This window comes from Erinaceus europaeus, chromosome 15 (assembly GCF_950295315.1).
Source record: "Erinaceus europaeus chromosome 15, mEriEur2.1, whole genome shotgun sequence".
NCBI lineage: Eukaryota > Metazoa > Chordata > Mammalia > Eulipotyphla > Erinaceidae > Erinaceus > Erinaceus europaeus.
The window spans coordinates 34,290,807-34,308,622 of NC_080176.1; the positions used below are offsets into that span (position 1 = coordinate 34,290,807).

Here is a 17,816-nt window from a genome sequence, read left to right on the forward strand (position 1 = left end):
AGGGGGATAGAAAGATAGACACCTGCAGACTTGCTTCCCCTGCAGGTGGGGAGCCAGGGGCTCGAACCAGGATCCTTACAGGTCCTTGCGCTTGGCGCCACGTGCACTTAACCTACTGCACTACCTCCCGACTCCCAAGTTCTGTTTTTTTTTTTTTCATCCTCAGCATTGTAGTGTTGCTTTGTTAGGTTTCATGTCATATGTTATGTTACTGTTTGGATTCTGAGTGTCTCCTTCACATCCACTCAGTCTTCCTTGATTTTATTTGATTGTTGCACAGTTCTAAGAATTAAAGCTATAAAAAAATGCATATTCAGGGAAGTGTCTCCCCTCTCCCTACCCTGTCCCCATTCACTTATACTTTACTTTTTCACTCAACCCTCCTGCAAGTAAAGAATCTCTTTAGTTTATAGTTTATCCCTCCTGGATTTGTTGTTTAAAATGAGGTATACATATTTCCTTCCATCCATTTCTTGTTATTTAATTTGTATTAATTTGTCAAAGTCCCATTTCAAAATGATTGTAATTTGTATGTCCCTTATTATTAATAATCTTGAACATTTTTTATACACTTATTTTCCCCTCGAGTGTTTTTGTTTGTTTTACTTCAATTTAATTTTACCAGAGCTCAGCTCTGGCTTACAGTGGTGTGGGGGATTGAGCCTGAGACTCAGGCATGAGAGTCTTTTTGTATTATAACCATTATTCTGTTTCCCTCCACCCCACTTGAGTTTGGTGTTTTTTAAATTTTTTTTAAATATTTATTCCCTTTTGTTGCCCTTGTTGTTTTATTGTTGTAGTTATTATCGATGTCGTTGTTGGATAGGACAGAGAGAAATGGAGAGAGGAAGGGAAGACAGAGAGGAGGAGAGAAAGAGAGACACCTGCAGACCTGCTTCACCCCCTGTGAAGCGACTCCCTTGCAGTTGGGGAGCCAGGGGCTACAACCGGGATCCTTTTGCGGGTCCCTGCACTTGGCGCCACCTGCGCTTAACTCGCTGCGCTACCACCCGACTCCCTGTTTTTTTTTTTTTAAGAAAGTGTCTATTAAAGTTTTTTGCCAGTTTTCTTTCAGATTTATAAGAGAAATTCATGCATTCTGGTTATTAATCCTTTATTACTAAAACCTACTACAGATATAGAAGAGTTACCTTTTTATTTATAATGTCTTTGATTAATAGATGATCTTAAGTTGAATGTGTCCATCTTTAGAGGGGAGATAGCATCATGGTTATGTAAAAGATACTCATCTCTAAGGCTTTGAAGTCCCTGGTTCAATTCCCCCACCATAAGCCGAGATGATGAGTACTGTGGTGAGGGGAGGGGAGAGGACTCATGAGATCACACAGTTCTTGCATTGTCTTTGAACATTTTTATAGTTTTATCTTTTACATTTAAGTTTTTAATCCATCTGAAACCTGTATGTCTGTGTTGGTAAGATCTAACATAATTTCTTGCTTCATATATTCTTCCAGTGCCATTTATTGCAGCCCCTCCTTCACCATCATCTGCAATGCAGACTTTTTAGATGTTCTACTTCTGGGGCCTATGACTGTGCTAAGCAAACACTGTTATGAATCCAGCTCTTTAGTACCTACCCCATGCTAACTGCTTTTTTCTTTTTTCTTTCTTTTTATTTTTTTTTCTTTCTTTTTCTTATTCATGACTATATTGACTCTTGGTCCTTCACTCTGTGATATGAATTTTTTAAATAATATTTCAAGTTAAATGTAAGACTGTTGAAATATTTATTGGTGTTACAATGTAATTCCATCATTCCAAAATTACATTGTAATCCCAATATATATATATATATATATATATATATATATATATATATATATATATATATATTAGAGAACTTGATTCTGACTACATTTTAGGTCTTCCTCAATATCATTAATTGTTTTTTAAAATATTTTATTTATTTTATTTTTGAAAGAGTTGCAGAAAGAGAGGGAGGGCATGAGAGTCTTTTTGTATTATAACCATTATAATACACCAGAGCACTACTCAGCTCTGGTTTATGGGGGAGCGGGCGATTGAACCTGGGACTTTGGAGCCTCAGGCATGAGAGTCTGTTTGCATAACCATTATGCTATCTCCCCTGCAGTATCATTAATTGCTCATCATTTTCTCCATAGAGGTTGTATGCATCTAGAACAAGACTTATTACTAGATACTTAATATATTTATATTAAGGCTGGCATAATAACTCACCCACCCAAATTCACCACTACTAGCCAGCAGACTGAGTTACATGCAAATGTATCATGTTTTATCTAAGAGAAGGGCCTCTCTTAGATTCATGGACCTTTCTCTTCTCATTACAGGAATTTATGTAATTGACCTGTTTTTATTTCATTTATTTATTTTGAAATGTAGTCAACTTTTAATTATCTTTAAGATATATGTTTTTCTCTTTATGAACTACTTATAGTATTTTCATATTAGCATGTCTTTAACTTACTATCCTTATTCCTTAGGATTAGAAAATACTATCTAAGGGAGCTGGGTGGTAGCATAGCAGGTTAAGCACACATGGCGCGAAGCGCAAAGACCAGTGTAAGGATTCTGGTTCGAGCCCCGGCTCCCCACCTGCAGGAGAGTCGCTTCACAGGCGGTGAAACAAGTCTGCAAGTGTCTGTCTTTCTCTTCCCCTCTCTTGTCTTCCCCTCCTTTCCATTTTCTCTCTGTCCTATCTAACAAAGACAAAATCAATTGCAGCAACAATAAAAAAAAAGGCAACAAAAGGGAAAATAAATAAATATATAAAAAATAACGTCTGGGGTGGGGCCAGGCTGTGGCACACCTAGTTAAGCACTCGCATTACAGTGCATAAGGACCTGGGTTCAAGCCCGTGGTCCCCACCTACAGGGGGAAAGCTTCATGAGTGGTGAAGAGGGCTACAGGAGTCACTATGTCTCTCTCCCTCGCCACCTCACCCTCCCCTCTCAATTTCTCTCTGTCTCTATCCAATAATAAATAAAAAGATAAAAAAAGAAAATTTATTCAGGGAAATAAAGACTAGGGAAAACTTTGACTATGTTTTGTTTCAGCTTGTTCTAATAGCCCCTTTTGTCAAAATAAGGTAAATTTATTTCAGATACAATAAAGATTAAGTAGGCCCTATCTCTATGCCTCATTCACCCTTCTTACTCCATAGTACTTTATCTCCCACCATAACACTTGTCAAAAATAGCTATTTTCTCCATCTAAACTCCATAGATTAAAGATAGAACTAAGTTCTACTCTCCTATATGTCTCTAGACACCTAGCATAGTAACTGCTACAATAAAAACTTTCTTTTTTTGTTTTGTAATTTTTTAAATTTCTTTATTAGAGGATTAATGTTTTACAGTTGACAGTAAATACAGTAGTTTGTATATGTATAACATTTCCCAGTTTTCCACATAACAATTCAACCCCCATTAGGTCCTCTGCCATCATGTTCCAGGACTTAAACCCGAACCCCCATCCCAAAGTGTTTTACTTTGGTGCAATACACCATCTCCAGTCCAGGTTCTGCTTAGTATTTTCTCTTCTGATTTTGTTAAAAAACACTTTCAAATGTTGAATAAATTTAAAGTCAACCCACTTTTGAAAAAGTCAGCATACCTTCCAAATTAAATATTTGACTGATATCTTTTGGAAATGTTCACATTAATATTTGACTACATCTGGGCAAAAATTAAAGACAGTCAATGAGGAAAAACCTTTAGTGAGAAAAGTTACTAAGTAATTTCTGTTCACTTTTCTAGTATAATGAATATTTTATATACTAAAACATTTTTCCTCTTCCCCTTTTATGCTGCTTAAAGCTATGGGTATTATAGCTTCTAGACCTATATTGCACATAGTTAATTGAGCTAACTGTATATTAAAAGAAAATCTATATAAATGAAACTAAATCAATAAAATTTCTAAAAGCCTTTTGTTTTTATTTTGTATAATTGTGACTAATGATTTTATGCTAAATATCTTCAGCCCTTTATAGTTCATGATGTTCCTTAAGAGCTATGTGTAACTTTACAAATATGACATTTCTAATCCCCAAACCAGTCCTCTCCTACTTGAAGGATCTTGAGTTTAATGTCATGAATTTAGCCTTCCCCTGTGCAACTAAATATGCTGGTAGCAGTGGAGAGGAGATTGTTTGTCACTAGTTTTTTCCTCGGTTTTGTTGAGATATAATTGACATATAGCATTGTCATATATTTAGTGTAAGGTATACCATATATAAGGTATACCATATATTTGATGCCTATATACATTGTGAAATGTTTCCTACATAAGTTAGCACATAATGATCATTGTTTCTTTTCATTTTAAAGGAGGATTTAGAGATTAATTATTGGGGGTTGGGCTGTGACGCACCAGGTGAAGCACAAGGACCCGCTCGAGGATCTGGGTTCGAGTCTCCTTCTCCCCACCTTCAGGGGGGATGCTTCACAAGCAGTGAAGCAGGTCTGCAGGTGTCTGTCTTTCTCTCTCCCTCTCTACCTTCCCCTCCTCTCTCAATTTCTCTCTGCTCTATCCAATAAGATGAAAAAAGAAAAAAAAAAAAAAAGGCCACCAGGAGCAGTGGATTTGTAGTGCTGGCACCAAGCCCAAACAATAACCCTGGAATCAAAAAAAAAAGGGAGAGATTATCTGAATGCTATTAATTATATCATTAATCATCTTGGTAACAATACCTAGAATTATTTATTTAAATGTTTAGATATTTTATCAATAGATTAAAGATAATGATACTAGATAATTTCGTAACATTTGGAGAGAATGGTAATTTTGGATAATTCTATTCACTTTTGTTATTTTGGTACATAATTAAATACTACCTTTAAAAACCAACCTAGTTGTTATATGTTTACCATCACATTTTATTTTATTTTTACATTTGTTGTTGTAGTAAGGAACTCTTACTTCATTATATTAATTTGATCAAGAGCTGTAACCCAAAGTTTCACTATTTCTGAATGATCAGTAATAGCTATTAGCAACAGCACTTTGTGTATAAACAGAATTTATCTAAACAAAGGTCTCGTACACTGAACTGTTTCTACTTAATATAACAAATAATTTATTATATATTTGCATCTGATGTTGAAGGTAGGATGGGGTGTTTTTAAAAAAAGGAAATTTGATATTTCTTTCTCAGAATTGCAGTAGAGGATATGAAAAGGAAAAATATCTGCTCTGTTTAAGTCTGTACACAGTTAGTACATGGCATATCAGTTGACACAGAACTTGAATTTATCTCATTCCTATATGCATATATAAAAAGATATATTCTTTTTTCTTTTTGACAGGTGTCCTTGTAGACTTGGGTCTGGAGGAAAATGGGACAGCTTATCAGAGAGCAGAGAAATACGTGGTTTGCCTAGACAATGAGATTCAAACCAAGTTTGAAGTTTTTATGAGAAGGGTGAAACAGAACCCGTACACACTCTTTGTGCTGGTTCATGACAACTCTCATGTGGAACTAACGAGGTGATTGCTTCAGAGTGAGCAAATACAATATTTCTTCTATAGTAGTACTTGCTATGTGATAAATTACTTTAAAAGGTGGTGGTTTAAAACTCAGGAGCTTCAATATTTGGCATCTTCTTATTGCTAACTTACTCTTGCCTTTTCCTTCCTTTCATTTTTTTTTTATGATTTAATGTTAACTTTATTTTAGCTGTGCTGTCAGTGAACTTAGAAATACCTGTTAAAGCAGCCTGGGAGGTGGTACAGTGGGAAAATATAGGATTTTCAAGTATGAGGTCCCAGGTTTGACCACTAATGACATGTGCCAGAGTTCTGATTCTCTGTTTCTCCCCCCTCTTCCTCCTCCTCCTTCTCCTCTCTCTCTCTCATAAATAAAATAAATCTAAAAAGAAAGGAAAAAAGGAAGGGAAAGAGGGAAAGAAGGAAGGAAGGGAGGAAGAAAAATCCGTTAAAAGTAGTCTTTAGGGAATCAGCAAAATGACAGTCCATCTGCTTTACCAGGCCTGAGACCCATGTTTCAGCCTGGCCCCCACCACCTTGAAGGAAGCTTCAGTGCTATAGTCTGTCTGTCCGTCTGTCTGTCTCTCTCTCCCCCCTTCCTCTCTTCCTCCCTCCCTCCCTGAAAAAGTCACCCAAGAATGCTAAAGCCCCAGCAATAATAATAATATAATCCTTAGTGGATTATTGAACTCAGCTGCCTCAGAGGAAGGGCAACAATAAAGAGGTTACAGTTAATGAATGAGTTCCCTGAATGCATTTCCTCCTTACCTCTTCTATTCCTTTTCCCCTTCTTTTTTCCTCTTCTTCTGCTACTTCTCTTCCTCTCCTTTTTCTTCATACCTCTTATCTTTATAGTGGAAATGCTACTCCAATAATCTGAGAGCAGATCTGAAAACTTTCCCATTTTATCAATTAAAATATCCCTGTATCTCAGGTGGGGTTATTAATGCATTAAATGTAGGCTGATGGAACCAGCTTTCCTTCCAAATCAAAATACAGTAATGAATTAAAAAGGCAAAAAATATCATTCCATTTTTTTATTTCATGTTGACACTTGAGTACAATTTCCTATTGCTCCATGATAGTTATCTGCAAAGTACCATCATCCCCAACTCAGGACCCTTTATACCATCAAACACTAGAGTCACAGAGCCCTCCCTTTTGCCTCCTTGCTCCTTCCTTTCCCCTCCCTCAGCCTCAGGGTACCATTATTGGACCAATAGTAATCCGGTATTGCATATTGGACCAATAGTAATCCGGTGTTGCTTGTCCATAGCATTTGGGGAGGAAACTTGGGGGCATCAGTAAGTATTCGTAGATTTTCTTTTCTCAGGGGAGATAGCATAGTAGTTTTATTTAAAAAAAAAAAAAAAGGCTTTCATACTTTAGTTCCCAAATCAGGGTCTCATTCCCTACCACCACCAAAAGCTAGAGCTGAGCAGAGCTTGGGGGGGGGCTTCTCTCCAGGACACACGAGATTTGAAAATTGATTTTTTTTTTTGCATGTGGTAGAAATGTCAAAATTACCAAGGTGCCTATTTGAAACCCATAATATGTTTGGCTCCCCACAATCTGAATTTTAGAGCATATGTGGGTATAACTAAGATATTGTGTAATAGAGGGATGGAAGAAGGGAGGAATGAAGGAGAGAAATTTTGTCCACATCTTTTCAGTCTCTGTTAGTATTCCTTTTGTTGCCCTTTTTTTTTAATTGTTGTTCTAGTTATTATTGTTGTTGTTATTGATGTCATCATTGTTAGCTAGGACAAAGAGAAATGGAGAGAGGAGGGAGAGACGGGGGAGAGAAAGACAGACACCTGCAGACCTGCTTCACCACCTGTGAAGTGACTTCCCTGCAGGTGGGGAGTTGGGAGCTCAAAACAGGATCCTTAACCCTGGTCCTTGTGCTTTGCGCCATGTATGCTTAACCCCGACTCCCTTCTGTTAGTATTCTTTTTTTTTCCCCCTTTTCTTGCCCTTTTTTTTGTTGTTGTTGTAGTTATTGATGTTGTCGTTGTTAGATAGAACAGAGAGAAATGGAGAGAGGAAGGGAAGACAGAGAGGGGAGAGAAAGAAAGAGGAGGGAGAGACAGGGGGAGAGAAAGAAAGACACCTGCAGACCTGCTTCACCACCTGTGAAGCGACTTCCCTGCAGGTGGGGAGCCGGGGGCTCGAACCAGGATCCTTGAGCCAGTCCTTGCACTTTGTGCGTGCATTTAACCCGCTGTGCTACCGCCCGACTCCCATTCTGTTAGTATTCTATGGACAGAGAAAGCTCACTTGAAAGTTTGAGGTTGTGGGGTGGGCTGTGGCAAGGAGGAAGCTTCACAAATGGTGAGTCAAGGGAGCTAGGCCATGGCACAACTGGCTAAGCAGACCAGCGCAGGAATCTGGGTTTGAACCCCAGTCTCCCCATATGCAGGGAGGATGTTTCATGAGTGGTGAAGCAGGTCTGCAGGTGTCTTTCTCTCTCCCTCTCTGTCTCCTCCTCCTCTCTCAATTTCTCTCTGTCCTATATGGGAAAAAATGGCTGCCAGGAGAGGTGGATTTAAAAAAATGTAGTTTTGAGATGTAAAGCAACTAGCCACATCCAATTAGAATAGAATTGAAAAGTCATGCAGGTTATACTGAGTAAGGGAAGTAAAAGGCAACTGCCAGAATGTTTCACTCACATGTAGAATATAGAGAACTGAGGGGGTCAGGTGGTGGCACAGAGGGTTAAGCGCACGTGGTGCAAAGCACGAGGACTGGCATAAAGATCCCGGTTTGAGCCCCTGACTCCCCACCTACAGGGGAGTCGCTTCACAGGTGGTGAAGCAGGTCTGCAGGTGTCTGTCTTTCTCTCCCCCTCTGTCTTCCCCTCCTCTCTTCATTTCTTTCTGTCCTATCCAACAACGAACGACATCAACAATAACAATAATAACTACAACAAGGCTACAATAACAAAGGCAACAAAAGGGGGAAAAATGGCCTCCAGGAGCAGTGGATTCATGGTGCGAGCACTGAACCCCAGCAATAACCCTGGAGGCAAAAAAAAAAAGAAAGAAAGAAAAGATTAAAATAAAATAAAAAAAAAAAGAATATAGGAAACTGAAACACAAGAACTTGAAGAAGAAAACACAAGTAGCCAACCTGTCTCTAAGACTTTAGGAGACCTATAGTGGTTATTGTTGAGGGATTTAGGAGAGAGAGAGGGTACAGAACTTTGGTTGGGGTGTGTGTGGAACTGTAGCCCTATTATCTCATAATCCTAAAAGTCACTAATTAAAATAATAATCTTTTAAAAGAAACTCATGCAAAGATATGAAAATGATCGTCATAGGGAAGGGAATAAGAGTCTTCCCCTCCCTCCTCCCAAGTCCATTCCGTGGACTAGCCGCATCAAAGGAGGAAAGAATGACAGCAACACAGATGGGACCCCTTGCACTTTTGGCCCTCACCAGGGTATAGAGAGCTCGACAAGGTTTTGAGCCATGTTTTGATGGAGAAATTCCCAGATTCATTTGAGCTTTCAAACTGAAGTGACTCATTTCAACTATAGTGTTTGTTTGAGATGCTGGAGCTTTGGCACATGTGCAGTTGCACTGTTCCCTGTTGATTTACCCCTTTTCAAGATTTCTGAGAGGAAGAGAGGGAAGGAGGGGGAGGGTGGGAGGGAGGAAAAATATCACTAGAGCTTTTCTTAGTGCCATTATTTTTCACGTGGTATCAAGGCTCAAAGCCAGGTTGTTTGCATGACACATCCAACAGGGTAAGCTATCTTAAGACCCACCAGGGGTTGATTATTTGTTGTTTTGCTTTGGAGATGTGCTGGGGGGGGGGGGGGAGTGGGACTTTATGTCTGTGTTATTTCATCACTCTGGGCCACATTTTTTAAATAGAGACTGAGAGAGTGAGAAACACTTTAGTATGGAATCATCTTCTGTTGCCATGACAGCCTCTCTATGGTGCAATGACTATTATCCTTAGGATGGGTAACTGATTTTTGAGAAGGTGCTTGTCTATTTATTTATGAGAGAGAAACACTCTAGTATTTGTGATACCGGGAATCAAACTCATTTGTGAGTTCAGCACTCTTATCTGTTGCACCATCTCCCAAGCCTTTCTCTCTCTCTCCCTCTCTTTCTCTCTCTTTTCTATTTTCTTCCTTTTTAAAAAATATTTTGTGTTAAATGCTATTTTTGATAGTTTAATTTGTAATTTGAGGTGTATTGGGGAAATTTTTTTAAAAGAGCAAAATAAAACTGAAATCTGTCTGAAACAGGTAAGGAGTATATTGTTTGCTCTTTTAGGTCAAATGTAAATTTTAAAAAATGTCATTTGCTTCAATTCCTACAACCAGTTAAAAAAAAACTAGAAAATAAAACGTACTCTCCACTTGTGTCTGCTTCTGCATTTAATCAGCTAAATTAGAAAGTCCTAATGTGGTTTTCAATATTTCTACAGTGTGATTTCAGGATCTTTGTCACATGGTGAACCTAGTCATGGACTGGCTGATAGAGTCATTAATTGCAGAGAAGTTCTGGAAGCTTTCAACCTCCTTGTGCTACAGGTCAGCTCCTTCCCATACACTCTACAGACCCAACAGTCCCGAGTCAGCTCCAACAATGAGGTTCACTGGGTACATTTGGATAGCATGGTGAGTCTGCATTCTTTTTGACACTATAAGTAAGTTCATGATCTCAGTTCCCTGTGAAACATGGTGGCAGAGGAGGACCTAGTTAATGGGCATTGTATTATTATGTGGAAATGTTACACATGTACAAACTATTGTATTTTACTGTCAACTGTAAGCTATTAATCCCCCAAATAAAGAAATATTAAAAAATAATTTTAGTTCACAAGAATAGAATCTTGTAATAAACTATGGCCATGACTGTATAATATAGCAAGAGTTCAAAAATCTCACTAACATGATTTTTTATCTTTCAGTAGTTCACATAATTACAATTATCAAACTGAAAATTGAAGTGAAGTGTCCCATGTGGCTTTGATGAAGTGATTCTCCTTTTTCTAGGTTATCATGTAGATACAAAGTTATCCATAGAGCAGAGTTAAAAAAAAAAAGCTGATATCTGACACCATCATCCCAGATTACCTTTGTGTTCCATTAAATGGCTAATTTCAGTTTGAGGCCTGGGGAATTCTGTTTTCTCTTGGGTGGTTCTCTGTCCTGTCCCAGTACAACTGATCTGTGTTTCTACTAACTATGCTAATGCTTCCTGAGCAACTGAGTTTTTGTTTGTTTCTTTCTTCCAGTCAGTTCCCACAGTCACCTGGTTAGAGCAGAAGATGATGGTACTAATACTTTAACATGCTCAGTGGTTTCATTTAATGTGTTGAGAGTAGCTATCTCAGTTGTCTGCATATCCAGGTTTCCTTTTTTCACTTTAGTCCTTAATACCTGAAAAAAAAAATTTTTTTAAGGTTTCCTAGAACCTCAAAATAATTGGACAGTGGGGAGTTAATTATACTCTGAAGTTTTTTGTTTGTTTATTTTTTAAAATAATCTCTACGAAGTTGAGGTCAACATTGAGAAAACGTAAAAAAATGTATATAATTTACAAAAGTAACCTTACACATGTAATAAAGAAACTTCTAAAGATTACCCTCCTATAGTTATCCTGAAATCAGTGTTGTAGAGGAGAAATAATTGGGAAGAGCAAAATAATTCGGCTAAAAAATATTGAGCACTTGCAGATTATGTTAGATCTTCCTAAAAACACTGAAAGCTGATAGCTTAGAAGAGAAAGCAAACTCACTATGATCAAAAGTAGAATTAGACATACATGCAAAAACATAGATCCAAAGGACAAATTGATGGAGGGAAAGAGGGTGGACAGAATGGATGGAGAGAGCCAAAAGGTACAAACTTGTAAGATTAATAAATCATGAGGATCCCATATGCAGCATGGTGACATAATTAATAATAATGTATCGCTTTATTTTGTTGTTTTTTTTTCAAAATATTTTTGTTCTAAATAGTTTATGATAATAATGCTAGGGATTGAACCTGGAACCTTGGAAACTTAGGTATGAAAGTCTTTTGATAACCATTATATTATCTCCTATAGCCACAACAATGCATTTTTTAAAATCTATTTATTTATGAAAGAGAGAGAGGGGAGTAAGAGGAGAGTATGAATGAGAACCAGAACATAACTCTGTTCTCATATATGATAGCAGGGCCTGCACTCGGGCCCTCATCCTTAAGAGTCCAGTTCTTCATCCACAGCCCTACCTCCCTGCCTGCAGTACTACATATGTTAAAGTTGCTAAGAGCATAAATATTTCAAGTCTCTATCATAAGAAAAGAAGTGTGATAATATATAGTAATGTTAACTAGACTTACTGTAGTGTTGATTTCACCACTTTTACAAATATGTAATCATAATGCCTGAAACTAATATAATGTTACATATTAATCACATTTCACTTTTTTAAAAGTTGAAGCCAAAAGATAGACCACTTGGTAGAATATACACCTTACCAGCAATGAAGCCCCAGCCCCAGCTTTGAACTCTAGCACCACCTGAGAGTATTAATAGCAGCAGAGAAAACCCTATGAATGGTGAAGTGGCAGTGCTTTGGTGTCTCTTTCTACTCATTCTCTCTCCCTCTCTCTGTCTGAAATAAAAAAGAATGAAAGCATCAGTTTAGGATCAATCACATATATATTAATAAATTAATTACAATTTTAAAAGAAAAAGGAAAAATTCAAGGGCCAAAGAGGAGGTTACATCAAGCATTTTTAGAGACCACTTCATAGTCTCTAAAATGCAAACATCACCTGAAAAAAATACTTATAGAGGGGTGTCGAGCGGTGGCGCAGTGGGCTAAGCGCATGTGGTGCAAAGCACAAGGACCAGCGTAAGGATCCCGGTTCGAGCCCCTGATTCCCACCGGCAGGGGAGTTGCTTCACAGGCGGTGAAGCAGGTGTCTATCTTTCTCTCCCCCCTCTGTCTTCCCCTCCTCTCTCCATTTCTCTCTGTCCTATCCAACAATGAACAACATCAACAATGGCAATAATAACCACAGCGAGGCTACAACAACAAGGGCAACAAAAGGGGGGGGAAATGGCCTCCAGGAGTGGTGGATTCATGGTGCAGGCACCAAGCCCAGCAATAACCCTGGAGGAAAAAAAAAAAAAACTTATAGAGGCCTTGAGTGCTAACCTGGCAGGTTTAGTGGCCCAGGAGGTGGCACAGTGAAGAAAGCATTAGATATTCAAACACAAGGTCCCAAGTTCAATCCCCAGCAGCACATGTACCAAATGATAACTAGCTCTTTCTCTCTCCTTCTACTTTCACATTCATTAATCAGTAAATAAAATCCAAAAAATAAATAAACACAGGTATTAACAAATGTTTTTAGCATGGGTATCGTATTATTAGAAATATCAACACATATAGGCCTTTTACTCTTTATATTAATAATGTAAATGTACAACTTAAATTGTCACAAACTAAATACACTCATAAAACCAGCAGCCAGATGAAAAAAATATTATAGAGCATTACCACCACACCAGAGCCCAGGCCCCCTCTGTTACAGAAGACTCTTTGTCCACCTACACCACAGATTTGTCTTGCCCACCGGGCAAGACAGAGCTTTATTTCAGGTGAAATCATGCACTCTGCACTCTTTTATATCTGACTCTTTTTTTTTTATTTTCCCCTTTTGTTGCCCTTGTTGTTTTATTGTTGTTGTTATTGATGTCGTCGATGTTGGATAGGACAGAGAGAAATGGAGAGAAGAGGAGAAGACAGAAAAAGGGAGAGAAAAATAGACACCTGCAGACCTGCCTCACCACTTGTGAAACGACTCTCCTGCAGGTGGGGAGCTGGGGGCTCGAACCGAGATCCTTACACAGGTCCTTGTTCTTTGCGCCACCTGCACTTAACCCGCTGCGCTACCACCTGACTCCCTATATCTGACTTTTTTTATTATTTTTTAAATCTTTTTATTTTATTTATTTATTATTGGATAGAGACAGAGAGAAATTGAGAAGGGAGGGGAAGGTAGAGAAACAGAGAGACACCTACAGCCCTGCTTCACCTCTTGTGAAGCTTTCCCCCTGCAGGTGGGGACCAGGGGCTTGAACCTGGGTCCGTGTGCACTGTAATGTGTGTGCTTAACCAGGTACGCCCCACCTGGCCCCTTACATCTGACTTTTTAATTGTCATTTTTTATTGCCACCAGGGTTATCACTGAGGCTCAGTGACTGCATGACTGCTCCTGATGGCTACTTTGTATCTTTTATCTTGATAGGACAGAAAAATTGGGGGGGTTAATTATAAAGGTAAAGAACATAAAGAATTATAAAGGTAATTATAAAGGTAAAGAAGAAGAAACACACCTACAACCCTGCTTCACCACTTGTGAAACTTCCCCTGCAGGTGGGCATGGGGGTGTGGGAGGGTAATGTGGGGACTCAACTAGGTGAGCCACCATGTGGCTCCTGTATCTAATGACTCCTCCCTTTTTCCCTCCCTCTTTCCCTACCCCTTCCCTTTCCTATTCTTTTTCTTCATACACGCAAACACAAACATACACGCACATATGAAAGTTCAGAGAGAAATCGAAGGGGAAGGGGAGATAGGGAGAGAGAAAGAGAAACACCTGTAGCCCTGCTTCACTACTTGTGAAGCTTTCCCCATGCATGTGGGGACCAGAGGCTTGAACCCAGGCCCTTGTGCATAGTGATGTGCACTCAAAAAAGTGCTTGGCCCCACTATATCTGACTTCTTCACATATGAAAGATTCTGTATGATTTGGATAAGTCATAAGCCTCTTGTTCTTATTACTCTGTGGAGGCTACACTAGGTGATCCCACAATCCACTCACCCATCCTGTTAGCATGTTAGCACATGCATTTCTGCTGGGCATGTGTCTGCAGGTAAAGCTGTCCTGCCATAGAACAAACATATGTACAGCTTTAGGATCTGCTAATATGCTGTACTTTAAGGAGGTTCAAAAATTCTAGAAACTAAGTCAAAGTGATGAGAAATGGAGAGAGCAAGAATATGGCTTTTGGTGACTTGACTTAGAGCTAACAAAAGCCTGAATCAGCGATCCTAACAATGAAAATGATTGGACAAATAGTAACTTTTCAAAAAGTTGCTTATTAGGAAACAGGGACGAGTTAAATCTATCTTTGAGCTGATCACTTTAGTTGGAAAAAAGTCACAGAGAAGACTGATGGGTGGAATACAGAGGAGTTGGACTTCAAAACTGAGACGTGTGCACCATCACAAATGCATAGTTGGAGCTTAGACTAGATTTTTTTTTTCAAAACCAAAAATCACTTAAGCTATTGGTATAGATAAAATCTATGGAAGAGGGGGCCAGGCAGTAGTGCAGCAGGTTGAGTGCATAATGGCGCAAAGCGCAAGGACCAGCTCAGGAATCCCGGTTCGAGAACCAGCTCCCCACCTGCAGGGGAGTCACTTCATATGCGGTAAAGCAGATCTGCAGGTGTCTATCTTTCTCTACCCCTCTCTGTCTTCCCCTCCTCTCTCCATTTCTCTCTGTCCTATCCAACAACAATGACAGCACCAAAATAGCAATAATAATAACAACAAAGGACAACAATAAACATCAAGGGCAACAAAGGGGAAAAATGGCCTCCAGGAGCAGTGCAGACACCGAGCCCCAGCAATAAAACTGAAGGCAAAAAAAAAAAAAAAAAAACCTCGAAAAACTATGAAGATAACTGCAGTAGGCCAGTGAGGCTAAGAACTGACATATAAGGACTGGAACTTGGCCTGTAGTGTCCTTGGTGACCTTCCAGGAACAGTATCTGCAGAGCAGTGTTTGGCTGGAAGAAAAGCAGAGAATAGACAGGCTGGGGTCACTGAGAGGGCAGGACTTTGAAAGAGGGCAGATTTTGTTTGCTTGTTTGTTTTGCTTATTTATATTTGAGAGACAGACCAGAACATCACTCTATCACTTTATGCAATGCTCTGGATAGAATTTAAGGCCTTACATATGCAAGATATAACCTCTAATACTGAACCACCTCCCCAGATACAATTTATTTTACAAAAAAAAAAAATATTTTGTGATTTGTGTAATTTGGGGACATATTTTGCTAGAGTGACATCATTCAAAGTTTCATAACTCACATTTTAAATAATAATCTGTTAATTCCAGGGCCAGGTCGTGGCATACCTGGTTAAGCGCACACGTTATAGTGCACAAGGACCTGGGTTCAAGCCCCTGGTCCCCACCTGCAGGGGGAAAGCTTCATGAGAGGTGAAGCAGGGTTGCAGATGTCTCTTTGTCTCTCTCCCTCTCTATCACCCCCTTCCCTCTCGATTTCTGGCTGTCTCTATCTAATAAATAAAAATAATTTTTAAAAAATTTAAAAAATAAATATCTGTCAATTCCATTACAACATGTGTAATGCAAAATTATAGTTACAGTTTAATGTAAGGATTAACAAATTGGGAGGAATATAAAATAGTCACTTCTGTTTGTCACCAGCAATCTTGTTTTTATATCATCACTGAAAGTGAAGCAAATATGGAGAACACCAAAGGAAGTCAGGCAGCATTTCTCTTATCTGAGAGAGAAGAGGAAAAATGAAAAAACATTCAGAAGTAGTAATAGGTGTGGGGGTGACTTAGAAAAGAAGTGAAGTCAGGACCACAGGGAAAAAAATGGGCAAAAAAATAGATAAATAGATAGGCAGATAGACATAAGCATAGACAGAGATAGATAATTATAAAATCAGCCCACATCAGTGACTGGGAGAATCATGACAGTTTCCAGTGGAGGGGTCGAGACACAGAGCTCTGGTGATGGTAACCACATGGAATCATATTCCTATTAGCTTATAGTTTATATAACAATATTAAATCACTACTATAAATAAATAGAATGTAAATATGGCCAAAAAGTAAAATGAAATGTTCACTTCTGATATATTTTTTATTAAATATCCTATTTTATTTACTTTGGATAAACATCTAGAGTGGAATTGCTGAATCATGCAGTAGTCCTATTTTTATTTTCCCGAGGACTCTCCATACTGGTTTCCATTAGACTATACCAAATCTCATCCCACCAAGTATGTACATTTTCCTTTTCTCCACATCCTTGCCAACACATCCTTGCGACCCACTCGGAGGTGGGTCGGGGAGGGATCAGGTCCTGGAACAGGATGGCAGAGGAAAACCTAGTGGAGGTTGTATTTTTAGGTGGAAATGTTATGCATGTACACACTATTGTGTATTACTGTTGACTGTAAACCACTAATCCCCCAATAAAGAAAAAAGAGAGAGAGAGAGGAAGGAGTGGAAGGAAAGAAGGAAGGGTGGGAGGGAGGGAGGGAGGAAGGAAGGAAGGAAGGAAGGAAGAAAGGAAGGAAGGGGAAACAGGCCAGTCACAACCCTATTCTTGAGGGTTACTACAAAATATTTTGATGCAAGCAAACACATAATATAATTAGAGATAGTAGAACAAAATGCAACAAGTCATGTTCCCAGGTTAGTGAAAGAAAGGGGCAAATATAATGTGTAGGGCTATATTTCTAACTCCAGCAGTTTACTGGCTGCATAGAACTACACAAAGTAGGGGAAGACCTGTGTTGATCAAGGACTATATTTCTAACCTCTGCCATCAGTGTGTCACAGGAGCCGTGAAAAGTCTATCTCCACTGCTGAAAAATATCCTAATGGATCTAGGAACAACATTCATTAGCTACTAGAAAGCTTATCCAGCCCATGTCATCAATAGCATAGGACATACTGATTTATAAGCAGGGACACCAATATTATAAATGTTGAGTGATTCACCAAGATAAGTTTTTAATTTGTATTCTGATTACTTACAGATAGATTGACCAAGAATATGGTACAATAGGTCCTGAAAAAGGATGACAGAGGACCTATTAGAGGCTGTATTGCTATGTGAAAAACTGAGAAACATTATGCATGTACAAACTATTGTATTTACTGTTGACTTTAAAACATTAATCCCCCAATAAAGAAATATATATTTTAAAAAAAGAATACAGTACAATAAAAAAGCACAGGGGGGTCGGGCGGTGGCGCAGTGGGTTAAGCGCATGTGGCGCAAAGCGCAGGGACTGGCATAAGGATCCCGGTTCGAGCCCCCGGCTCCCCACCTGCAGGGGAGTCGCTTCACAGGCAGTGAAGCAGGTCTGCAGGTGTCTATCTTTCTCTCCCCTTCTCTGTCTTCCCCTCCTCTCTCCATTTCTCTCTGTCCTATCCAACAACGAATTGCGTCAACAAGGGCAATAATAATAACCACAATGAAGCTACAACAAGGGCAACAAAAGGGGGAAAAAATGGCC

At 39.0% G+C, this 17,816-nt stretch overlaps 1 protein-coding gene across 4 annotated transcripts in view; it reads left to right on the top strand.

The window, feature by feature from the left end:
* The window catches only part of GREB1L (GREB1 like retinoic acid receptor coactivator), a 295,678-nt gene that overhangs the window by 229,547 nt on the left and 48,315 nt on the right, over nt 1-17,816 (top strand). For all 4 annotated transcript variants that reach the window (XM_060173567.1, XM_060173569.1, XM_060173570.1 and 1 more), the window contains 2 exons: nt 5,313-5,493; nt 9,940-10,132. In XM_060173567.1, coding sequence (XP_060029550.1) covers nt 5,313-5,493; nt 9,940-10,132 — 374 coding nt within the window. The remainder of the gene's footprint in view (nt 1-5,312; nt 5,494-9,939; nt 10,133-17,816) is intronic.